The sequence below is a fragment of the Mustelus asterias genome, chromosome 21 (genome assembly GCF_964213995.1).
Source record: "Mustelus asterias chromosome 21, sMusAst1.hap1.1, whole genome shotgun sequence".
NCBI lineage: Eukaryota > Metazoa > Chordata > Chondrichthyes > Carcharhiniformes > Triakidae > Mustelus > Mustelus asterias.
This window is the reverse complement of record NC_135821.1, coordinates 72,353,477-72,380,100: the sequence shown is the minus strand read 5'-3', so window position 1 is coordinate 72,380,100 and position 26,624 is coordinate 72,353,477. Positions and strand designations below refer to the sequence as shown.

The 26,624-nt window shown below is 47.6% G+C and overlaps 1 protein-coding gene across 1 annotated transcript in view; it reads left to right on the top strand.

Annotated features, from left to right (window-relative positions):
- The window catches only part of LOC144509411 (glutathione hydrolase 1 proenzyme-like), a 61,719-nt gene that overhangs the window by 7,098 nt on the left and 27,997 nt on the right, over window positions 1-26,624 (top strand). The window contains exons 3-8 of the mRNA XM_078238256.1: window positions 449-579; window positions 1,787-1,855; window positions 5,856-6,048; window positions 18,532-18,695; window positions 22,794-22,940; window positions 25,370-25,506. Of these exons, the coding sequence (XP_078094382.1) occupies window positions 449-579; window positions 1,787-1,855; window positions 5,856-6,048; window positions 18,532-18,695; window positions 22,794-22,940; window positions 25,370-25,506 (841 nt within the window). The remainder of the gene's footprint in view (window positions 1-448; window positions 580-1,786; window positions 1,856-5,855; window positions 6,049-18,531; window positions 18,696-22,793; window positions 22,941-25,369; window positions 25,507-26,624) is intronic.

Below are 26,624 nucleotides of genomic sequence, written 5' to 3'. Positions count from 1 at the left end.
TAATGACCCGATCCTATGTGTGTCGTACGATCCTAATCTGTGTAATTTAATGAGGCCCCATCCTTTCTCCCATTCCACGTGTCTGCTCTTGGACATTCCCATTTCGATAGTTTGGGGCTTTGGCAGCACTGTGGCACAGTGGTTAGCACTGCTGCCTCACAGCGCCAGGGAGCCGGGTTCAATTCCCGGCTTGGGTGACTGTCTGTGCGGAGTCTGCACGTTCTCCCCGTGTCTGCGTGGGTTTCCTCCGGGTGCTCCGGTTTCTTCCCACAGTCCGAAAGACGTGCTGGTTAGGGTACATTGGCCATGCTAAATTCCCCCTCAGTGTACCCGAACAGGAGTGTGGCAACTAGGGGATTTTCACAGTAACTTCGTTGCAGCGTTAATGTAAGCCTACTTGTGTCAATAATAAATAAACTTTAAAAACTGAAACTTTGATTTCTTCCAGGGACATCATGAAGTGGAATGGATCAGTGGTGGATGCAGCCATTGCAGCGCTGCTTTGTATCGGACTGGTGAATGCTCACAGTATGGGGATTGGAGGAGGTTTGATCCTCACCATCTATAACGCATCAACAGGTGAACCCACTTCAAACATTTCCTTGTGTGTTTTTATTCACAATTGTGATAACATTTTAAGTTGATCTGAACATATTGAAGTGGAATAAAATTTGAATTGGAGGAGCATAGTGATAGCTCTGTTTTTAACTTCTTCGCTTTCTTTCTTGCCTTCTGCTCTATATTTCCTGCCTTTCTGTCCACAGTACAACAGAAAGGGAGCAATGTCTCTTCACCCACCAGGATGGAGTAACTCCACAAACTTCACACCAGTTAGAGTTTTGCCTATTGGGATCAGGGTCTTAACTTTGGCCCTTGAGCTAATCTCCTCTTCAACAATTGATTGCACAGGTCTGGTGGCGCATTTTATAAAAATGCACCTTTAGTTTAGAAAGGCGTCAGATGTCGGCGCAAGCTTGGTGGGCCAAATGGCCTGTTCCTGTGCTGTACTGTTCTTCGTGTTGTACCTTGTCCCAGCTCGCCAGGAATTGTGTTGAATGAAGTGCAGTGGTTCCGTGGACAAACAGAAATACCCCACAACCATTACGTTGAAGGCCTTCTATTAAGTCAAGTATTTCTGATACTTCATTGTGAAGGTGCATTGCACAAGTTCAAATTTGACACCATGTAAAGTGCAATACACATTGGTTTCTTTCAATTCACAAGTTGCCTCGCTATCCTCGCCATTACAGGTCATATTTACAATGTACATTTACACTTCAAATTGAGGGTCGGTTTAGCTCAGTGTTGGCTGGATGGCTGGTTAGTGATGCAGAGCGACACCAACAGTGTGGGTTCAATTCCCGTTTCCACTGAGGTGATTCGTGAAGGCCCTGCTTTCTCAACCTTGCCCCTTGCCTGAGGTGTGGTGACCCTCAGGTTAAATCACCACCAGTCAGCTCTCCCCTTCAAAGGGAGAGCAGCCCATGGTCATCTGGGACAATGGCGACTTTACCTTTCATGTTAAGTATACATTCCAAAGGGGTTTATGTGGTTTCCCCAGCCCCTGTATATCACCTTGATTATGGAGCATTGGTAAAAAGTCAATAGTTTAAATGACAAAAACCCGGACTGTTTGACTCTCCCAGTCAATGGAAGAAGTTAGGTGACAAGGAGCGAAGTAAAGGGATCACAATCAGGAAATGGAGAGAGAGCATAAAATATAGAAAAATGATCAAACCCAGGAGAGATTGAATTTGATTTCTAACGATTTCATGTTTCTCTTCAGGACAGGTTGAGGTTATTAACTCAAGAGAGGTGGCTCCAGAGCAAGAATTCAGCAGGAGCCTGGAAACAGGTAAACCATGAGATTGAACCCATTGTCTTTCTGTTCAGGTGCAAGGTACAGACGTCTTTGGATTGAAACATAATTGATTTGATTTATTATTGTCACATGTATTTACAGTGAAAAGTATTGTTTCTTGCGCGCTATACAGACAAAGCATACCGTTCATCGAGAAGGAAAAAAGTAAAGTTTATTTATTAGCCACAAGTAAGGCTTACATTAACACTGCAATGAAGTTACTGTGAAATTCCACAGTCCAGCGCCTGTTCGGGTCAATGCACCCTAACCAGCACATCTTTCAGAATGTGGAAGGAAACGGGAGCACCCGGAGGAAACCCATGCAGACACGGGGAGAACGTGCAGACTCCACACAGACAGTGAGCCAAGCTGGGAATTGAACGCGGGCCCCTGGTGCTGTGAGGCAGCAGTGCTAACCACTGTGCTAAAGGAGAGGGTGCAGAATGTAGTGTCGCAGTCATAGCTAGGGTGTAGAGAAAGATCAACTTTATGGGAAGAAGCTGATCTTGAGTCAGTTGGTACGTGACCTCAGACTTTTGTATCTTTTTCCCGGCGGGGGAATCACATTTTGAATTGTGAAGTTCTCGAGAAAAGCCAGCACTGGCTTGCCCACACATTGTGAGGCAAGATACTCCAACTTATTCCAATACCTTAACTCTACCTTGCATTTGTTGGTGCTTGTACGTTCCTCCAGGCTAACTGCCCTACAGGTTCTGCTCATTGCCTTTTCTTCAGTTCGAGGAGGAGGGCGGGAAGCACTAATGTCATTTTTCAGGCTTAACCGCTCCTTGACACCAGTCCTTCCGCTCTTCCCACTCTTCAGTCATGGGTGACTGAGCCGACATCTCCGGAAGTAGCAAAATCCACTTTCTGATCCAGTTTTTCGGTCATGTCATTATCCTAGTCATTGTTGCCAGGGCGACAGACCGCTTCAATAAGTCGATGGTATCGCTTATCAATTGTTGTCAAGAAACTGGTGGAAACTGTCACTGGAAATTTCATTTTGTGTCAGTTTATTACTGATAGCTTCTTTGGTGATGTGTCCCAGTGCCAGTGATTGTGTTATTTTTTCTTCAAATATGAAGCACAGAAACATAGGATCAGAAGAAGGCTATTCAGCCCCTCAAGCCTGTTCCACCATTCAATTAGATCCTAGTTGACTTTCATCTTGAACAGTTAGCCTGTAGGACTGTACAAGCACCAATAAATGCAAGGAACTACAAAAGGTCGTGAATGCAGCCCAATCCATCACGCAAACCAGCCTCCCATCCATTGACTCTGTCTACACTTCCTGCCGCCCCGGCAAAGCAGCCAGCATAATTAAGGACCCCACGCACCCCGGACATTCTCTCTTCCACCTTTTTCCTTCGGGAAAAAGATACAAAAGTCTGAGGTCAGGTACCAACCGACTCAAGAACAGTTTCTTCCCTGCTGCCGTCAGACTTTTGAATGGACTTGCCTTGCATTAAGTTGATCTTTCTCTCCACCCTAGCAATGACTGTAACACTACATTCTGCACTCTCTCCTTTCCTTCTCTATGAATGGTACGTTTTGTATAGTGCGCAAGAAACAATACTTCTCACTGTATGTTAATACATGTGACAAGAATAAATCAAATCAAATCAAATTGATACCATCTGCCATCCTTTGTTCTGTAAACTTTGACACCCTTGCTAAACCAAAATCAGTTAATTCCACTTCTGAAACTTTCAATTAACACCCAGCCTCTGCAGTTTTTTAGGGAGAGAGTTCCCCTTTGTCAGTGATAATGGTGTCACCATTAGAAATTCCATTTTGGACTGTCCTTTACTTATCCCAAAGGTTTCTGGGCTCAGATGCATCCTCCATCTGCCATTCCTACTGTGTCCTGAGTTGCGTATATCAGTTATTCTGGGACGCCTATCCCCCGTTGCCTGTAGGAACAGTCAGCAGTAACCAAATTGAAAATACTGGGTACTGCAAGCAGCAAAAACAAGAACTCCTCAAATAATCCATCCTAGAGATAAGTGCTTCACTTGTTGACACACTACCCAGTGTCAGTGCAATTAAGGTGCCGCTCCACAACTGAAATATTTACAGGTGTTTTATGGATTTACTCCAAGTCAAATCAACAAGAGCCACAGGCCCTTAGCCAGAATTTTACCTTGTTCAGGCGGGTATGTGTCCGACCCAGGAGTGTGTGAAATCGCACCTGTGTCCCGGTTGTCTTCACTCACTCACGTAAAGTTTTGGTTGGCGGACAGGCTTGAAAGTCAGAAGCACTCCCGCCAACAATCAAACAGGTGACTTCGCCCATTAAAGGGGCTAATTGAAGGCATTCTTACATGGCCCATCAACTCTTAAAGTTTTAGGGTTTAAGTTTATTTATTAGTGTCACAAGTAGGCTTACATTAACACTGCAATGAAGTTACTGTGAAGATCCCCAAGTTGCCACACTCCGGCGCCTGTTCGGGTACGCTGAGGGAGACTTTAGCACGGCCAATGCACTCTAACCAGCACGTCTTTCGGACTGTGGGAGGAAACCGGAGCATCCGGAGGAAACCCACTCAGACACTGGGAGAACATGCAGACTCCACACAGACAGTGACCCAGGGCAGGATGAACTGTGAGGGCTGAAATAAAATTTAACAAGGTGTCTGGGGACTGAGGTTTTGTGTGTGAATGTGCTGCCTCGGCACTAGTTGCAGTGTTTTTCCATCCGGTTTTATTTCGGAACAGGTCTGCAGGAGCTCTCTCTCCGGGGGATGCGTCAGCCTTACCACCACCCCCCCCCCCCCCCCCCCGCCCCCCTCATTCACGCCGTCCCTGGCAGTGCTGAGCCTCTCCCGGCACCAGTTTCACACTGGCTGCCCATTCATTGGTCATTCAGCATGAAATCGTATTCTGGGGTCGATTGTGGCAGATGCATCTACTCCCAAACCCTCTGCTTGCCCACCCCCAGTGGACCCACAGTTCAGGCCCTTGTGGTTGAGAATCAAAATTCTTTATGCCAACAAGATCTGTGTAACGTTGTCCATTCAGCACCTCTTGTTCTTTTGCCAGCAGCTGACCATAGAATTGATGCCTGAAGATTCCATTGAAGGGGACATTGACAGTGAGGGGCTTGTCTCCACTGATCATGACTAATGCAAGGCTCTACTGTGGATGGTGGAGCTGGGGGTGGGGGTTCGGGGTAAACTGTAGGTGGTGATGGAGACTGTATATTCCGTAGGAATACTGAATGTGTCAACATTTGCAGTCAGTGTTGTGGGAATGCCTGTGTTTAAAGGGTAACATAAAAACATAGAAATAGGAGCCATTCGGCCCCTCAAGCCTGTTCCGACGACATTCAATCTGATCATGGCTTATCCTCTATCTCAATGCTCTCTCTCCATACCTGTATTGCCATTAGACTAGAAATTTATTTAGCTCCTTCTTAAATATATTCAATGACGTGACGTCCACAGCTTTCTGTGGTGAAGAATTCCATAGATTCACCACCTTCTGAGTGAAGAAGTTTCTCTTCACCTCAATCCTAAATGGTCTACCCCGTATCCTGAGACTGTGACCCCTTGTTCTGGACCCCCCCAAGCCAGATGAAGGAACATCCCTGCATCCAGTCCGTCCGGCCCTGTGGGACTTTATCAAAATCCTCCTGAAAATAAGAAAGTTGGGAATGCACCAATTGCAAGGGAGCTGAGAACGTGCCGATATCTACAGACCTGGGGCTGGCAACGTGTCAATATTTGCCGATGTCCCTCCCCTCCTCCACACATCCCAACCGGTTTAGGAATGGGATTGATGGCAATCTAGATATGGAGGACTGTGACTGAAAAGACAGTGAGTTAATGGCCATCAAAATACACTTGCAAGTCAATGTCTATGGGATGAGATTGACCGGATAAAGATTTCTTCATAGCTGCATTATTTGTTGACTTATTTGGTCAGGGAAGTTTAGAACACTGCAGTTCTGTCCCAGAATCGCACCATTTCTCTGATGTTTCCTGTGTTGCAGGGGGGACCTCGATTGCTGTTCCAGGTGAAATCAGAGGGTATGCACTTGCCCACCAACGGCATGGCCGGTTACCATGGAAACAGTTGTTTGAGCCATCCATTAAACTCGCAAGAAAGGGCTTTCCGGTTGGTAAGAGTCTTGCCGTAGCCCTTGAGACAAGTAAAGCCCAAATCGAAGCAAGTGCTTCATTATGGTGAGAATGAGTTTACCTACAGTTTAAAAAAACGTTTATTATTGTTGGCTAATATTTCGACTAAGCTAAACTAGAATTCAAAGTGCGGTTTGGATGTGGAAGTATCGTGCTTTGATTTGAAAATAAAGATGGCAATAATTCCCTGTTAGAACAATTTGTTCCCAAATATGAAGTAATGGATGAATTAGCTCATCGAGTCATAGAGGTTTACAGCATGGAAACAGGCCCTTCGGCCTAACTTGTCCATGCCACCCTTCTTTTTTAAACCTCTAAGCTAGTCCAAATTGCCTGCATTTGGCCCATATCCCTCTATACCCATCTCACCCATGTAAATGTCTAAACGCTTTTTAAAGGACAAAATTGTACCCGCCTCTACAACTACCTCTGGCAGCTTGATCTAGTCACTCACCACCCTCTGTGTGAAAAAATTGCCCCTCTGGACCCTTTTGTATCTCTTCCCTCTCACTTGAAACCTATGCCCTCTCGTCTTAGACGCCCTTACCCTTGGGAAAAGATATTGACTATCTAGCTGATCTGTGCCCCTCATTATTTTATAGACCTCTATAAGATCGCCCCTCAGCCTCCGACGCTCCAAAGAAAAAAGTCCCAGTCTATCCAGCCTCTCTTTATAACTCAAACCATCAAGTCCCAGTAGCATCCTAGTAAATCTTTTCTGCACCCTTTCTAGTTTAATAATATCCTTTCTATAATAGGGTGACCAGAACTGTACACAGTCTTCCAAGTGTGGCCTTACCAATTTCTTGAACAACTTCAACAAGAAGTCCCAACTCCTGTATTCAATGTTCTGTCCTTCTGTCTGTCTGTCTGTCTGTCTGTCTTCGCCACTCTGTCCATCTGTACTTCCACTTTCAAGGAGCTATGAACCTGTACCCCTAGATCTCTTTGTTCTGTAACTCTACCCAACGCCCTACCATTAACTGAGTAAGTCCTGCCCTGGTTCAATGTACCAAAATGCATCACCTCACATTTATCTAAATTAAACTCCATCTGCCATTCATCAGCTCGCTGGCCCAATTGATCAAGATCCCATTGCAATCCAAGATAACCTTCTGCTCACATTGACCCTGTGGATATTATTGGCAACATGTTTTCAATCTTAGCCTGTTTGTAAATGACCGCGCAGGAGTTGCCACCAAGAATGGTATGTATACGCACAAAGTAGGAGAAGGCCATTCAGCCCCTTGAGCCTGCCCCATTCTTCAATAATATTATGGTTGATCTGAAAATGGCCTCAACTCCACTTTCCTCTCTACCCCCATATCCTTTGACCCCCTCAAATATGTATCTAACTTGGCCTTTAAAAATACTCAGCTGTCCTGTTTCCGCCCACTGAAGGAGAGAGTTCCACAGACTCATGGCCCGCGGAGAAAACAACTCTCATCTCCCTCTTAAATGGGTGACCCCTTATTTTTAAACTGTGTTCCCTACTCCTGGAGCTCCCACAGCAGGGAGGGGGGAAACATCCTTTCAACAACCACCCAGGGAAGTTAGGATTAAAACCAGCTCTAACTTCTGGGTTTCTGTACTACTGGCCAACTCCTTCAATGAATCCTCTGATTAACCCCTACCTCCCCAAAACACCCTCTCAATGTCCCCACCCCCACTGCTGCCGCCAAGCCCGATTTGTCCTTCTGAGTCCTTCCACCAACCAACTATCTCCCACCTGCAACAACCTGACTATTCCCCACTCCCTGAACAACTGACCTCAAGCCTCACCCACTTACTTTATACATTTTCCGTCGTCAAAATTTTTAGAACATTTAAACTTAGCACTTTATGGCAGCTAGTGATGTAATGACTCCAACAAGGCCCTTGAGATTGGCCTCTTGGAGTATGAGCTCCCTGATTGAGGTAATGATTGCCTGCCCAATCAGGGAGTCACCTGTGTATATATTGCAGAGTGTCAGGGCTACTGCCACTCCGGATTCTGACTGTGTACCTGAAGCATTCTAGGAGTGGAAGTGAGTTTGTAAATAAAGGGAATTTGGTGAAGGGGCAACGGCCTCTGAGGAGTTACTTCATAGAGTCACAGAATCCCTACAGTGCAGAAGCAGGCCATTCGGTCATCGAGTCTGCAACAACCACATTCCCACCCATGCCCTATTCCCATTACCCCTCACATTTACCCTGTTAATCACCCTGAGACTAGGATTAATTTAGCATGGCCAATCAACCTAACCCGCATATCTTTGGACTGTGGGAGGAAACCGGACCACCCGGAGGAAACCCATGCAGACACGGGGAGAATGTGCAAACTCCACACAGACAGTGACCCGAGGCTAGAATTGAACCTGGGTCCCTGGCACAGTGAGGCAGCAGTGCTAACCACTGTGCCACCGTGCCGCCCTTCAAGTGCTGTAAAAAGGGGTGTGGCTTCACTTCCACCAATACTCCTGCAGTACACAGATTCCCGGAGCAACCGTATTGTACGTTTCTCAACCAGCCTGGGTCGGAAGTCCAAGTGAAAAATGTGCAGGTCCAGTCCAGTAACAAGGAGGGGGAGTAAGAATCCAGCAGTGATTGCCACTCCACAGAGGATTTGGCCCATAGTTTCCAAAGATATTCACATAAGACTGAAAGTGTTATGGTTGAGACCTGGGGAGCCTTTGTCCTATTCTTGCAGTTGCTGTAGATCTGAGTTGGACCCCGCTGAAATAAATGTCAGACACAGCAAGCCAACTCAATTCATAGCAACGAGCATTTCAAAGCCTCATTCATGGAACATAGTGAGATATTGTTCATGAAAGAAAGGAAGACAAGTGTACATAATTTTATTGTGAACAGGTTTTCCGAGCTCCCATGCGATTGCTTTCACTGGAAACAGTGCGATCTGGTAGCCTGCACACACAGCAAAAGCAAAAATTAAACTCCAGTCTCTAAAGGTGAACGATTTAATTCGAGTTTCAGCCCCAAATTATTTTTTCTGATCTCCATGAATATCTGATTAACACACTGCAATCTGAGGAAAGAAATTCAATTTGGTGGATGCCAGGGCGATTACACAGCCAACCATCAGAATCCTTCCCTCTCGAGCCAATTTAATGCTGTGTTTACAGTTTTGATGACAGTTCTACAGTAGACAAGAGGCAGGTCTAGTGCTTATATTGGCACAGGATGCCACCTTGAGAAGTGCACTTTCCTTGCATGGTGCCACCAGTTTTCTGGCTGACATATTTTTAGGCCCACATTGTTTAAAGTTTATTTATTAGTGTCACAAGTAACTTCACTGCAATGAAGTTACTGTGAAGATCCCCTATTCGCCACACTCCGGCACCTGTTCGGGTACACTGAGGGAGAATTTAGCAAGGCCAATACGCCTAATCCGCATGTCTTTCGGACTTTGGGAGGAAACCGGAGCACCCGGAGGAAACCCACGCAGACACGGGGAGAACGTGCAGACTCCGCACAAGAGAGTGACCCAAGCCGGGAATCGGACCTGGGTTCCTGGTGCTGTGAGGCAGCAGTGCTAACCACTGTGCCACCGTGCCACCCCCATTGTTTCCTCTGGCCGTGGGAAAGGCTGTAGCCAGAATATCAAAATCCCCGAATCATGGCTTTTAAAGAACTGTTCACATGCAGATACGTCTCGACTGCTGCTGGTGCCTTGGAATCTGCTTCACAATGGGAATTGGAAAGGTTAGACAGTGACACAAATCAAATCAAATCCGACGCAACCATTCCGAGGGCGTGAGGGAAATGAGCCACAAAATTCTCAACGTGGGAACTGGAAGATGTTACTCTGAGGCTGGAATTTTATCGGTATGACTGCGCCGATTCTGGGGGCAGGCGCGGATCAGAGAACAGCAATCTCTGTTGGCCTCAGGCGGGACCGTACGAACCTCGGGTGGATGTGCCGGTAAAATTCCACCCTGTGATTAAATAATGGCAGCAACAATCAGCCTACCTAGGGGAGGCAGTGGCGTAATGGTATTGTTGCTGGACTAGTAATCCAGAGACCCAGGGTAATACTCTGGGGGACCCGGGTTCAAATCCCACCACGGCAGATTGTCTACTGTAGAGCTGTCATCAAAACTGTAAACACAGCCTTAAATTGGCTCGAGAGGGACGGCAGATGGTGAAATATGAATTCAATAAAAATCTGGAATTTAGAGTTTAATGTTGATCATGAAACCATTGTCGCAAAAACCCATCTGGTTCATCAATGTCCTGTCGGGAAGGAAATCTGCCATCCTTACCTGCGCTGGTCTACTCCAGACCCACAGCAATGTAGTTGACTCAGGGATGGACCCACATCACATGAACAAAGAGAAACAAAAATTAGACATCAAGAAATAACCCATCTGGAAACCTCAGAATACAAAAGGCACTGGAGAGGGTGCAGTAAAGTTTTGCGAGGATAATATCAGAAATGTGTGGGTGTGCATACCAGGAGAGGATTGACAGACAGGGGGCAGAATTTTCCCATCCCGCCCACCACAAGCGTGACACAAACCATGCAAAGGTATCGTATGAGGAATGATTGAGGACTCTGGGTCTGTACTCGTTGGAGTTTAGAAGGATAAGGGGGGATCTTATTGAAACTTACAGGATACTGCGAGGCCTGGATAGAGTGGTCGTGGGGAGGATGTTTCCACTCGTAGGAAAAACTAGAACCAGAAGGCACAACCTCAGGCTAAAGGTACGAACCTTTAAAACAGAGATGAGGAGGAATTTCTTCAGCCAGAGAGTGGTGAATCTGTGGAACTCTTTGCCGCAGAAGGCTGTGGAGGCCAGGGCATTGAGTGTCTTTAAGACAGGGATAGATAGGTTCTTGATTTATAAGGGGATCGGGGTTATGGGGAAAAGGCAAGAGAATGGGGATGAGAAAACTATCAGCCATGATAGAATGGTGGAGCGGACACAATGGGCCGAGTGGCCTAATTCTGCTCCTATGTCTTCGGGTCTTATGGCAAAGGTCCGTTGACCTCAGGAGGGAAAGTCCAGCCCAGGGTCTCTTTTCCCTTGAAAAAAGGAAGGTTGAGGAGTGTTGAAGGTTTTTAAAATTATCCTCAGGTGGTGAAGGGCATAACTCGAGGTGATCATTATTGGATAAAAGCAAAATACTGCCGAGAGTCACCAAGAAATCCAACAGGGAATTCCGAAGAAACCTCTGTACCAGCCAGTGGTGAGAATGTAGAGCTCACTGCCAGAGGAAGTGATTGATGCAAATAGTTTATCACAAGTTTGAAAAATGAATTGCGATTCTTGTTCAAAAAGGAATTTGATTCTCTAGAGATTAAATAATAAACAATTCATTACTGGAGTTGGTAATAGTAACTTGCAGCCAATATGTCAGAATGTCCTTCTGTCTCTGTCTGTGATCAGAGCGATGAAGACAAGAGTCAGGGACGTGAGGGAAAAGGCTTTTGCAAACAGCTGCACTGTGAGGGCAGTCAGCTGTATTGAGGGGGAGCAGTGTTGCAGGAGGAGCTGTGTTGCGGGGGAGCTGTGTTGCAGGGGGAGCTGTGTTGCGGGGGGAGTTGTATTGAGGGGGAGCTGTGTTGCAGGAGGAGCTGTGTTGCGGGGGGAGCTGTGTTGCGGGGGGAGCTGTGTTGCGGGGGGAGCTGTGTTGCGGGGGGAGCTGTGTTGCGGGGGGAGCTGTGTTATGGGGGGAGCTGTGTTGCAGGAGGAGCTGTGTTGCGGGGGGAGCTGTGTTGCGGGGGGAGCTGTGTTGCGGGGGGAGCTGTGTTGCGGGGGGAGCTGTGTTGCGGGGGGAGCTGTGTTGCGGGGGAGCTGTGCAGCGGGGGGAGCTGTGCTGCGGGGGGAGCTGTATTGAGGGGGAGCTGTGTTGCGGGGGGAGCTGTGTTGCAGGGGGAGCTGTATTGCGGGGGGAGCTGTGCTGCGGGGGGAGCTGTATTGAGGGGGAGCTGTGTTGCGGGGGGAGCTGTGTTGCGGGGGGAGCTGTGTTGCGGGGGGAGCTGTGTTGCGGGGGGAGCTGTGTTGCGGGGGAGCTGTGCAGCGGGGGGAGCTGTGCTGCGGGGGGAGCTGTATTGAGGGGGAGCTGTGTTGCAGGAGGAGCTGTGTTGCGGGGGGGAGCTGTGTTGCGGGGGGGAGCTGTGTTGCGGGGGGGAGCTGTGTTGCGGGGGGGAGCTGTGTTGCGGGGGGAGCTGTGTTGCGGGGGGAGCTGTGTTGCGGGGGGAGCTGTGTTGCGGGGGGAGCTGTGTTGCGGGGGGGAGCTGTGTTGCGGGGGCGAGCTGTGTTGCGGGGGGGAGCTGTGTTGCGGGGTGGAGCTGTATTGCGGGGGGAGCTGTGCTGCGGGGGGAGCTGTATTGAGGGGGAGCTGTGTTGCGGGGGGGAGCTGTGTTGCTGGGGGAGCTGTGTTGCGGGGGGAGCTGTGTTGCGGGGGGAGCTGTGTTGAGGGGGAGCTGTGTTGCGGGGGGAGCTGTGTTGCGGGGGGAGCTGTGCTGCGGGGGGAGCTGTATTGAGGGGGAGCTGTGTTGCGGGGGGAGCTGTGTTGCAGGAGGAGCTGTGTTGCGGGGGGGGAGCTGTGTTGCTGGGGGAGCTGTGTTGCGGGGGGAGCTGTGCTGCGGGGGGAGCTGTGCTGCGGGGGGAGCTGTATTGAGGGGGAGCTGTGTTGCTGGGGGAGCTGTGTTGCGGGGGGAGCTGTGTTGCGGGGGGAGCTGTGTTGCGGGGGGAGCTGTGTTGCGGGGGGAGCTGTGTTGCGGGGGGAGCTGTGTTGCGGGGGGAGCTGTGTTGCGGGGGAGCTGTGTTATGGGGGGGAGCTGTGTTGCGGGGGAGCTGTGTTGTAAATCAGTTCTTCACTCAGTTTACTGCCAGCCTGTATAGATAGTTGATTAATGAATCCATGCTCTTGCCTGGTTTTTGTTTTTGCTCATTAAACATTACCCTTTCTGCATTTTTTTTGTGAATGCTTAAATCCCTGGAGGACCTCATCATAAAATGCTGGAATATCATAGCCTTTCTGCCTTGCTATTACATCATTGTCAATAGCTCCAACTGCATACAGTAATGTACTGACCTGATGCTTTTGTTCTTGTATTGTGTACACAAGAAGCAGTTCTATATCTGGAAAATCCAATTTCCAGTTGTCTCAGGGGTGAGCCTGTTGCAGATTGGTTCTGGGAATGGTAGTATAAATTCAATTCTTGTACCAAGCTCTGGAATAGTGGTTGCTTCACTGCTGTTGATTCTGATCTGTGCTCACTGCTGTCCGGACTTTGGGTCTGTGTCTCAGTTTGTTCCTGCTGCATCCGTGATGTTCCAGTTTCTTGATGAATTTTGAATCTGTTCCTTTTGTCCTTATTCTCCTGACTTGCCAAGTCTACATAGGTAGTTCTTGGAGTTTTTTCTGTGTCTTTTATTAACTGTCCACTGCTGCCATTTTTCATTCTGTGTTTGGATTGTTATGATCCTAAACAGAGATGAGGAGGAATTTCTTCAGCCAGAGAGTGGTGAATCTGTGGAACTCTTTGCTGCAGAAGGCTATGGACGCTGGGTCATTGAGTGTCTTTAAGACAGAGACAGATAGGTTCTTGATTAATAAGGGGATCGGGGGTTATGGGGAAAAGGCAGGAGAATGGGGATGAGAAAAGTATCAGCCATGATTGAATGGTGGAGCAGATGGGCCGAGTGGCCTAATTTTGCTCCTATGTCTTATAGTCTTATGATCCTAAACCAGATTTCCAAACTTTTGATAAGATCCGTTCAGGGAACAGTAACATTTTGTTTAAGTAGACAAAGTTTGAGATCCAATCACATTTATTGAGAGAATGAAGTCACAAGATTCCATGGGTTTTCAACAAATAAAAATACATTTTATTACACAAGGTCAGAAAGATATAACTATTTACAATATCTATCCTATACTCTTACATTCAGGGATAATATAAGATACTTGTGAATTGACAGGCAAACTGTAGTTGATAAATTTTTGAACAGTAAAGGAATTAAGGGTTATGGTGAGCGGGCGGAGCTGAGTCCACGAAAAGATCAGCCACGATCTTACTGAATGGCGGAGCAGGCTCGAGGGGCCAAATGGCCTCCTCCTGCTCCTGGTTCCTATATTCTTATGAACACATCACACTGCACAGTAAATGACACATGTGACCAAGGCAGATTCCATGGATTTCTCCGCAATCCACCCAGCTGTCAGTAAACACTGAATCATCCTATCCCCCATTGAAACTGCCTCTCTCGTGGGATTCCAGTCATCGCCTTCCAGTACCACATCTTGGAATTCTCTCCCACATGGAGCGCCAACTCAGATTGAATCAATGACAGCCCACTTCGTCGGGACCTCAGTTGTGTTTTCCGAGATTCCATTCTGCTGGATTCCCGAATATGCAGCCAAACACCAACTCAGAAGCACCACCAACAGCTTTCCGGCTGCAACAGACAGAGCATTACTGTTCCCAACCGGTACCTTTTCCCCAGTGACCCAGAGCACAGAGTTACCAACTTTCTGATGCCTTCTTAGGTCCCCATGGCTCCTCCAGGGCACTCGCACAGAAACATAGGGGGCGATTCTCCCAAAAGTGCTGAGTTGGTGGGAAAACTGTTCTAGAGCATGACTGTTTTTTCAGGGCAGCTTCAGACTCAAATCTCCGCACTCTGTGAACTGCAGAGGTCACAATCGGGAATCTCATTAAAAACCCAGGGGGACGGGGTCGATTCACGCCAGAGTTTGACAGCTCCGGAACGCTGCGCATGCGCAGTGGCCCCGATCTGTCAGTCTCCCCGTTTACTGCCAGCTCGATCGCTGGCCAGCCCGGGACCCCCACAGTACTGCCCCTCCAGCTTCCCCCCCCCCCCCCCCCGGCCCAATCACGGCCCCCACAACAATTCCCGGGCCAGCCCTGACCCCCCCTCCGCCCTGGAGCGCCCCGATGTCCATCCCACTCCCCCCCCCCCCCCCACTCCCCTCACCCCAACAGACCCCCTCCCCCCCTGACCCCCCCCGGGAGGCAGACCTCCTCCAGCCCCGACCGATCCCAATGCAGAGTGGCAGCGGGACCCCCCCCCAACCACACCAATCGTCCCTCAGCCCCACCCACAATAGGCCCTGCCCCCTTGGCACTGCCCAATGCCCGGTAAGCAATGCCAAGGTGCCCATGGGGTACCATCCCCCGCCACCTCACCCGGGGGCCCCCAATTGCCTCCCCTTCATTCCGGCGGATTCTCCCGCTAGTTCCCCGAAAGTGTGGAGCTACTCTAAACCCTGCTGGAATGAAGTACTCCTGGTGGAGTGGGAGATTCTACCGGGCCCGGCAAGTTGCATGCCGGGCCCAATAATGACATGCAAAACATATTTAAACTACATTTTAAAAAGATTCAAATTACTCACCTGTCTTCCCGCCGGTTTCCAGCCTGGTCTGACCAGCGACTGTTCTCCGGCTCTGGGAGATGTGCATGCATTCCCGGCGCATGCACAAATCCCGGAAAAAGGACGACGGTGCGATTGTCCTCACCGGACCCGCCAGAAAAGTTGCAGGTCACGATGGGAGAATCAGGCCCATAGAATCCATAGAATGGAATCACACAATCCCTACAGCACAGAAGGAGGCCATTCGGCCCATCAAGTCTACAACGACCACAATCCCACCCAGGCCCTATCTCCATAACCCCATGCATTTACCCACTTAGTTCGCCTGACATTAAGGGAGAATTTAGCACGGCCAATCCACCTAACCCACACATCTTTGGACCGTGGGAGGAAACCAGAGCACCCGGAGAAAACCCACGCAGACACGGGGAGAACATGCAAACTCCACACAGACAGTGACCCATGCCAGAAATCGAACCCAGGTGCCTGGGGCTGTGAGGCAGCAGTGCCACCATGCTGCCCGCAACTTAGTCTGCCACTTTCTCTGATTGCAACCCCTTTTTCTGCTCATCTCTTTTTCTTTCTCCCCATAAGTTAACTGGTACATATCTCTGTCCCCTCTCTGGGACACTTGTCTGAAATGGCTTTCCTCTCTCAGCCATAGAAGTGAGTTCTTGCGCCCCTTTTTGCACAGTTGCACTGGGCCCACCTTCAGCCCAAAGAACTTAAAATGCTGAATTGTTCAAATTCCCACTCAACATGAAAACTCCCGAGGTTCGTTGGGCCCTGAGGTTCCTGACCTCCACTCTCAACTTTAAGGTAAGTGGGATTTCGTAACAGGGATCTTGGCTTGTCTATTCTCCCAAAGGAAGTTGCTTGATTGAGACTGCTGTTTGTTAAAAGCAATTCTCTTTAATTACAGCCGCTATACACATATTGGGACCTCTGCACAAGTTTACTCAATGATATGGTGGTGCATCATCCTTACATCAGTAGCATGTGCTTCTGGTGTCAACCCTTTACTCTACACTACATTCCCAGGTCCCACTTTCTTACACATAGATATAAGGCAGTGGGATTAACTCCCAGGCAATTCACGAGGATTGCTTGTGGGATAGACTTGCACCATCATACCCAGAGGGTTTTGTGACCCAATCCCACTTATACAAAAGTTTTGTTCAACTATTTGTTCAACTAGTGCCACCCTGGATTATTCCTATCTTCAATTATTCGATTCTATGTTTCCGACACCGGCTTTCTTGGAACAAGGTTACTCAGTTAAAGTGCTAACTTTTGCTGAACTGTAGGTAGAACTAGTGGCTGGAATTGTCCAACTGTTCAGCCCTGTCGCCACTGGCAACGAGGACGGAGAATTTGGTGCCCAGCCAAATCTCCGTTCACTGCAGCAGGACCAGGGAGTCCCGCTGGCATGAACAGCCAGAGAACACCACCCAATGATACAACATCTCAAAAAATACCCCATGAGTCTCCATACCACATACCGGGTAAATAGACTCAGGGTAACCAACACTGCTTGACTGACAGCAAGTTGACAGTTTTTAGGCCGCTACCTATTTTAACTCGCTTTTCATTGAAGTCAAAATTGGATGGGTATGAAATGAGGGACTGACCTGAACCTGCCTCTTTCCTGTCCAGAGACGGGGACAAATTTTACCATCCTGCCTGCCACGGGAATCGGAGCTGGTGAGGGGCGGGCCATGGGAAGGTCCGTTGACCTCGGGCAGGATTTTCCGGTTCTGGGGCCAACGCGGCTGAAAAATCCCACCCAGTAGGTTTTGGGGATAAGGAAAGTGCCTGATTCTGATTGAGAACAAACCACTAGCCACAAGAACTTGTGCCTTATTAGAACGAGATCGAGCCTATCTCAAACTCCGATACCCTGCAGGGAATATTAAATACAACCCGGCCTTCTGGTATGGATTCACCCCAATCTCAGGAGAGGTATCAGGATTGTAATCGAACTCTGAAGTTCACACTGTTACTTAAAGCAATTGATTAATTAATGACTTTCTCATCACTACTAATTATCCATCAGGTTACTTTCCAATGCAGAAACTGACTAAAAATCTGGTGGAAAAGGCTCTTATGATACAATTTCTAAAATTATTGGGTGATACATTTTTTACTTTTTGCGTCATTTGATGATTTATTTTGAAATAATAATGAAGAAATCCTTTGTACAGATTTTGACAGTGATGTTGCGAATGTATTTTCATCAATTTACAACAGCATATATTTTTATGGATGCTACTGAATTATAAAAACATCCATGTGATGAGATAGTCACCAATCCTATATTCTCAGGATGGCTTTGGGCGACGATGTAATTCTATCACCTACAATCGCTTGGAGCAGGGATTCCTGTTGTACACAGGAACATCGGAACAAGGAGCAGAAGTCGGCTAATTCAGCCCTTCGAGGCTGCTCCGTCATTCAATCAGATCCTGGCTGATCGCTCCCTGGTCTCAAATCCATCTCCTCACCTCTTCCCATATCCCTTTATCCCCTTTTTCATTAGAAATATATCAATCTCCTTCTTGAAACCATTCAACGATTCAGACTCCCCCGCGCTATGGGGGAGCGAGTTCCACAAATTCACCACCCTCTGTAAGAAGTCGTTCCTCCTCATCTCAGTTTTAAATCTCCCGCCTCTCGACCTATACCCTGTGACCTCTTGTTTTAGATTGACCCACAAGGGGAAACATTTGATCTACATTTAATTTATCAATCCCTTTTAAAATTTTATATACCTCGATCGGATCCCCTCTCATCCTTCTAAACTCCAGCGAGTACAAACCCAAACTGTTTAATCTCTCCTCATACGCCAACCCTTTCATCCCCGGAATCAATCAGGTGAACCTCCTCTGAACTGCCTCCAATGCCGCAACATCCTTCCTCAAATAAGGAGACCAAAACTGGACACAATACTCCAGATGATGGTGACGAGGGGAATTTCACAGTAACTTCATTGCGATGTTAACATAAGCCTTACTGTGACTAATAAATAAAATAACTATTTTTCAACTGTAGATGTGGTCTCACCAACACCCAATACAATTGCAACAACATTCTCTACTTTTATATTTGAACTTGCCCCATTGTTAACAATGAAGAAAATTGCTCTTTGATAATCGCTAAAAACATTTTCATTTCCGCAGTGATGTGTTCTGTAAGAAAAACAGCCGCCAAATCCTGAGCGAGAATGAGATGATATATTTTCCACAATTAGCGGATACACTGCAGATGATAGCAGATAAAGGACCAAATGCATTCTATGATGGACCCATTGCAGAGGACATTGTTCATTATGTCAGTCAGTCGGGTAAGTACCCGATACCCCACCACCGGGATATATCTCATATTATTACTGGAGAGTTGATATTCCGTTTTATCAAATGCAAGTTCGCTTCTTGAATCAACGCGTTTTCAGTGTTTTATTTTCTGTTTCTCACTTCGGAGTGGATACACTCTGTATCCCGCCTTCAATACCGTGTAGATTTTCTTATCAGGAGAGGTTAGGTAGGTTGGGCCAGTACGCATTGAAGTTTAGAGGAATGCAAAGTCCACCTTATTGAGACATATCGGATTCTCAAGGGGTTTAACAGGGTAGATGCTGAGAGGTTGTTTCCCCTTGTGGGAGAGTCTAAGACCAGAGGGCATAGTCTCAGAGCAAGGGGTCGCCCATTTAAGACAGAGATGAAGGGTAATTTCTTATCTGAGGGTAGTGAATCTGTGGAATTCTTTACCACAGATAGCTGGGACGTAAAGTATGTTTGAGGCTGAGATGCACAGATTGTTAATCTGTAAGTGAATCAAGGGTTATGGGGAAAGTGGAGTTGAGGATTATCAGATCTGATCTCATTCAATGGCAGAGCAGATTCAATGGGCCAAATGGCCTACTTCTGCCCTTACATTTTATGGTCTTACAAGAGAATTCCATCCAGTCTCCTTTCCTCTCATAGAAACCCTACAGTGCAGAAGGAGGCCATTCGGCCCATCGAGTCTGCACCGACCACAATCCCACCCAGGCCCCACCCCCACATATTTACCCGCTAATCCCACTAACCTACGCATCTCGGGGGCAATTTTTAACCTGGCCAATCAACCTAACCCGCACATCTTTGGACTGTGGGAGGAAACCGGAGCACCCGGAGGAAACCCACGCAGACACGAGGAGAATGTGCAAACTCCACACAGACAGTGACCCGAGCCGGGAATCGAACCCGGGACCCTGGAGCTGTGAAGCAGCAGTGCTAACCACTGTGCTCCCGTGCCGCCCCTGCTTCTGAGATGTGGGTGATGTTGGCACGACAGCACATGTTGTCCCTCTATTGTAGTTGTCCACGGGGTTGATCCTTCTTTGAACCATTGCTGCCCAACATGCTGGTGTTAGCCAGAACTTGCAAAGGTTTGGACCCAGGAACAATAAAGAATCCAAATCTATGTCAGGATAGGGTGTGAGTCGCAGTAAGGGAACTTTTGGTTGATGGTGTTCCCATGATATTGCCACCCTTATCTTGCTGGGTGGTGGAGGGTACAAAGGAGGGAGATACTGCTGAACTGAGTTTGGTAAATTGCTGCAGTGCATCCTGTAGATTGTGCATACTGCAGCCACACTGCTGCTGCCATGGAGTAGAGGCAACTTGAGTAAAATTGTCAAAAGTAAAGCTGACAGCTCATGTAAACCCTGCTAATTAATCACTCAGTTTGGAATTAATCACTCAGTTTCCAATTCGGAAAGAGGATTGTTTACAGACGAACATGTGAATTCAGAGCGGAAGGAGGCCACTCAGCCCCTCGAGCCTGTTCCGTCATTCCGTAAGACCATGGTTCATCTGATTGGAGCATCAACTCCACAGTTTTATCTACCCCCAACAGAAAGCATTCTTTCTGGTTGTGTCACAGCTTGGTATGGCTCCTGCTCTGCCCAAGACTGCAAGAAATTACAAAGGGTTGTGAATGTAGCCCAATCCATCACACAAACCAGCCTCCCATCTGTTGATTTTTCCCAATATCCCGGTTTAGGCCGACCTCATGTGTGCGGAACTTGGCTATCAGTTTCTGCTCAGCGACACTGCGCTGTCACACGACGATATTGGGTTCATGTCACACTATCTGTAATCCCCACAGCTTGCCTGGACCTGCAGAGTCTCACTGGCTGTCCTGTCTGCAGACAATACACATCTCTTTAACCTGTCTTAATGCTCTCTCCACTCACATAGTTTGTACCTTTAAGACTTGATTAGCTGTAAGTATTCGCATTCCAACCATTATTCTGTAAATTGAGTTTGTTCTTTATATGCCCTGTTTGTGAACAGAATTCCCACTCACCTGAAGAAGGAGCTTAAGGCTCCAAAAGCTTGTGGCTTTTGCTACCAAATGAACCTGTTGGACTTTAACCTGGTGTTGTTAAACTTCTTACTGTGTTTACCCCAGTCCAACGCTGGCATCTCCACATCATGCAGCAAGAGGCCATTCAGCCCATTGAGTCTGCACTGACTCTCCAAAAGAGCATCTCACCCAGACCCTCCGCCCGATCCCCTTAACCTTGCACATTTAGCATGGCTAATCCACCCAACCTGCCCATCTTTGGACACTAAGGGGCAACTTCACATGGCCAATCCACCCAACCTGCATATTTTTGGAGGAAACCAGAGCATCCACTTCCCTCCTGGTTCTGCCCAACACATCTGTGAAGTGTCCATTCGAAAAGTATCTAGCTTTTGATCGTGTGTATTGACCTTGTCTGATTTCAAGAAGATATTAGATATGGCTCTAGGGCTAAAGGGATCAGGGATATGGGGGAAGGGGGGAATCAGGATATTGAATTCGATGATCAACCATGATCAAAATGAATGGTGGAGCAGGCTCAAAGGGCCGAATGGCCTCCTCCTGCTTCTGTGTCCTATGTTTCTATTCATCAAATTCTAGCTGTCATTCCCCCCCCTCCCCCCCCCCCCCCCCTTTTACAGAACTGTCCGCTGCCCTTCAGTCTCATAATTCTTCTTTTCACATGAGTCGCATTCACCCTGAGTCTGGTGGTGGCGGGGGGATTGGGGCCTGGTGTGGAAGGCTGCTGTGTGGGAGCCTCGACTGCAGAGGCCCCTCAGGCAGACACTTGGATCCAGGAGCCAGGCTCAAGGCACTTTCAGCCTCAATCCACCAATCCCCTACCTTGAGGAAGCTGCCGGGGTATCTAATGCTCAGAAAACCAGTTCAAAAGCTGCATGGCAGTTAGGCCTGGCAGCCTCATCATTGTCGTTCAAGCTGCAATCCACCTCCTCGGGCTAAGTTTGGTTGTCCACCTATCTACAAGCCTCACAGAAGCTTGAAAAGGACAAGTAGGAGAAGGGTTTGTATTGGGAAAAAGATTCCTGACTTTAAGCTCTCTTCCCCCAGCCCACATGACCTAAACCCCAAAACCTGCCCTTTCCTTTGACATTAAAATTCAACTGACAATCGCTGCTGTAATACAGGAAATACAGAAGTACACAGCAAGATCCAGGAACAGATCCCCGTTCTCCCCATGTCTGTATGGGTTTCCTCAGGGTGTCATAGAGTCATAGAGGTTTATAGCATGGAAACAAGCCCTTCGGCCCAACTTGTCGATGCCGCCCTTTTTTTAAAAAAAAACCCTAAACTAATCCCAATTGCCCGCATTTGGCCCATATCCCTCTATACCCATCGTACCCATGTAACTAATCCAGATCCAGATCCTGGGCGGCACGGTAGCACAGTGGTTAGCACTGCTGCTTCACAGCTCCAGGGACCTGGGTTCGATTCCCGGCTTGGGTCACTGTCTGTGTGGAGTTTGCACATTCTCCTCATGTCTGCGTGGGTTTCCTCCGGGTGCTCCGGTTTCCTCCCACAGTCCAAAGATGTGCGGGTTAGGTTGATTGGCCATGCTAAAATTGCCCCTTAGTGTCCTGGGATGTGTAGATTAGAGGGATTAGCGGGTAAAATATGTAGGGATATGGGGGTAGGGCCTGGGTGGGATTGTGGTCGGTGCAGACTCGATGGGCCAAATGGCCTCTTTCTGTACTGTAGGGTTTCTATGATTTCTATGAAGATCCCACTAACACCAATGAGATATACGGCCAGATAATGTGTTTTACTGATGTTGATTGAAGGACCAAAGTTAGCCACAACACCAGGGAGAATTCCCCAACACTTCAAAATGATGTTGTGGGATCTTTCTTGCCCACCCAAGGGCCTTGGTTTAACACCTCATCCAAAAGACAGTACCTCAGACAGCTGTAGCATTAGGAGTGTCACCCTGAATTATTCCTATTTTTTTTTCCATGGGGATATTGTAGGCCTCTTCTTCTCAGTAAAAGGAGTTCATTTTGTTCAATTGGCTAATGGTTTATAAGCTTGAGTTGGATTGGTGCACTTTCCTCCCTATCTCTTTCCTCTTTAGGTGGATTAATTTCCCGAGACGACCTGAAACAGTACAAGGCAAACGAGGAGACCCCGATAAACGTGACTCTAGGTGAATATACAATGTATGTTCCAGGTGCCCCATCTGGTGGACCAGTGCTTGCCCTCATTCTGAAAATCCTTGAAGGTAACTTTGAGGCTCCACATTCTGCTCTGAAACCTTTTCTTCTTTAGTCTTTAAAGACCTTCCAGCCAAGCTTCTTCTGATTTGAATAAACCGATGGCTAGAGAAAGTGGCCAAAGACATGGGGTTACGGGGATAGGGCCTGGGTGGGATTGTCAGTGCAGTCACGATGGGCCGAATGGCCTCCTTCTGCACTCTATGGATTCAATGATATTTGTATAATTTTGTACAACCATATTAAAATGAAATGAAAGTGTGGTGCAGATGATTGGTTTGCCGTATTTTTATCTTCTGGACCTGGGTTTGAATCCAACCAAGACTTGGGATGTGTGTGTGACTGGACGGACATTATTATCCATATCTAATTGCTGCTTAAGAGAGTGATGTTGGGCTGGTTCGAGTGATGGAGGAGACACCCTCAGTGCTGTTAGATAGAGAGCTTCAGGATTTAGACTCAGCAATGATGGAGGAATGGTGATGTGTGTCTAAATCAGGATGATATGTGTTTTGGAGGGTTGGAATGTGGAGGTAATGATGTTGCACTGCACCTGCTGACCTTGTCCATGTGGGTGATAGAGGTCATAGATTTGGGAGATGCTGTCACAATCGGCGGCACAGTGGCAGAATGGTTAGCACTGCTGCCTCATAGCGCCAGGGACCCAGGTTCAATTCCCGGCTTGGGCCACTGTCTGTGCGGAGTCTGCACGTTCTCCCCGTGTCTGTATGGGTTTCCTCCGGGTGTCATAGAGTCATAGAGGTTTACAGCATGGAAACAAGCCCTTCGGCCCAACTTGTCTATGCCGCCCTTTTTTTAAAAAAAAACCCTAAACTAATCCCAATTGCCCGCGTTTGGCCCATATCCCTCTATACCCATCATACCCATGTAACTATCTAAATGCGTTTTAAAAGATAAAATTGTACCCGCCTCTACTACTACCTCTGGCAGCTTGTTGCAGACACTCACCACCCTCTGTGTGAAAAAATTGCCTCTCTGGACCGTTTTGTATCTCTCCCCTCTCACCTTAAACCTCTAGTTTTAGACTCCCCTACCTTTGGGAAAAGATATTGACTATCTACCTTGTCTATGCCCCTCATTATTTTATAGACCTCTATAAGGTCACCCCTCAGCCTCCTACGCTCCAAAGAAAAACGTCCCAGTCTATTCAGCCTCTCCTTATAACTCAATCCATCAAGTCCCAGTAGCATCTTAGTAAATCTTTTCTGCACTCTTTCTAGTTTAATAATATCTTTTCTATAATAGGGTGACCAGAATTGCACACAGTATTCCAAGTTTGGCCTTACCAATGTCTTGTACAACTTCAACAAGACGTCCCAACTCCTGTATTCAATGTTCTGACCGATGAAACCAAGCATGCCGAATGCCTTCTTCACCACTCTGTCCACCTATGACTCCACTTTCAAGGAGCTATGAACATGTACCCCTAGATCTCTTTGTTCTGTAACTCTCCCCAACGCCCTACCATTAACTGAGTAAGTCCTGCCCTGGTTCAATCTACCAAAATGCATTACCTCGCATTTGTCTAAATTAAACTCCATCTGCCATTCATCAGCCCACTGGCCCAATTGATCAAGATCCCGTTGCAATTGGAGATAACTTTCTTCACTGTCCACTATGTCACCTATCTTGGTGTCATCTGCAGACTTACTAACCATGCCCCCTATATTGTCATCCAAGTCATTAATATAAATGACAAATAACAGTGGGCCCAGCACTGATCCCTGAGGCACACCGCTGGTCACAGGCCTCCAGTTTGAAAAACAATTCTCTACAGCCACCTCTGGCTTCTGTCAAGAAGCTAATTTTGTATCCATTTAGATACCTCACCCTGGATCCTGTGAGATTTAACTTTATGCAACAACCTACCATGCGGTATCTTGTCAAAGGCCTTGCTAAAGTCCATGCAGACAACATCAACTGCACTGCCCTCATCTACCTTCTTGGTTACCCCTTCAAAAAACTCAATTAAATTTGTAAGACATGATTTCCTCATGATTTCCAGTTTCCTCCCACAGTCTGAAAGACGTGCTGGTTAGGTGCACTGGCCATTGTAAATTCTCCCTCAGTGTATCCGAACAGGTGCCAGAGTGTGGCGACTAGGGGATTTTCACAATAACTTCATGTAAACCTACTTGTGATACTAATGAACGAATAAATAAATCAAATCATGGAAGTCTCTGATAAATGTAAAGATCCTGCATTAAATGAATCTGTGCAATTTTGCTTAGTTTGGCGCCAGTTGGCAAAAAAGTGGCTCTTTGAAGGAGCCATTCAACTAATCGCACTCCCTACTCTTTCCCAATAACCCTGCAATCCTCTCCTTTACAAATATTTATCCAGTTCTCTTCTGTAGGATATTGAAACTGCTTGCACCATCTTTTCATCATCTAATTACTTTTCTGATCTCATTTAGGGTATCACTTTTCCAGAGAAAGTGTTTCCACTCGGGAAAAGAAAGTCTTAACATACCATCGAATCATCGAATCCTTCAAATTTGCATTTGCAGAGAGGAGCAAGCTAGAATATCCAACATCCAGTGACCACAGGAAGGTAAGTCTGTGATGTCAAAGACTGACCTCTGCATCTACATTCTGACCACAATGGGTGGGATTTTCCAGACTTGCCCGCCAGTGGCACTATCCAGTTCTGCCAAAGTCGATTCCCGCCACAGGTTCCTTGGTAGCGGGGCAGACGAGCCATGCAGAAGATCCTGCCAGCAGCCAATGGCAAGCCGCCTCTCCCGCGGGGAGTTGTGAGGGGGTTGGAGGAGATTGCAATTGGGTAAAAGGAATTGGTGAAAAAATAAAGCTGCATGTTGCCGGGATATAAACATACGCTGAGGATTAGATTTGGGGTGATGGTCGCAGAGTGGTAATATGTCACTGGATCAGTAACCCAGAGACCCTCATGCTCTGAGAACGAGTTCAAATCCCACCGTGGCAGCTAAGGGAATTTAAATTCAATAAGTAAAATCTGGAATTGAAAGCCATCTGGTTCACTTTAGAAAAGGAAATCTGCTATCTGGGGTAGCACAGTGGTTAGCACTGCTGCCTCACAGCTCCAGGGACCTGGGCTCGATTCCCGGCTTGGGTCATTGTCTGTGTGGAGTTTGCACGTTCTCCCCATGTCTGCGTGGGTTTCCTCCGGATGCTCCGGTTTCCTCCCACAGTCCAAAGATGCGTGGGTTAGGTTGATTGGCCATGTTAAATTAGACCATAAGACATAGGAGCAGAATTAGGCCACTCGGCCCATCGAGTCTGTTCCGCCATTCAATCATGGCTGATATTTTTCTCATCCCCATTCTCCTGCCTTCTCCCTGTAACCTCTGATCCCCTTACCAATCAAGAACCTATCTATCTCTGTCCCTTAGTGTTCTGGGATGTGTAGGTTAGAAGGATTTGTGTGGTGAATGTGTGGGGGTAAAGAACAAAGAACAATACAGCACAGGAACAGGCCCTTCGGCCCTCCAAGCCCGCGCCGCTCCCTGGTCCAAACTAGACCATTCTTTTGTATCCCTCCATTCCCACTCTGTTCATGTGGCTATCTAGATAAGTCTTAAACGTTCCCAGTGTGTCCGCCTCCACCACCTTGCCCGGCAGCGCATTCCAGGCCCCCACCACCCTCTGTGTAAAATACGTCCTTCTGATATCCGTGTTAAACCTCCCCCC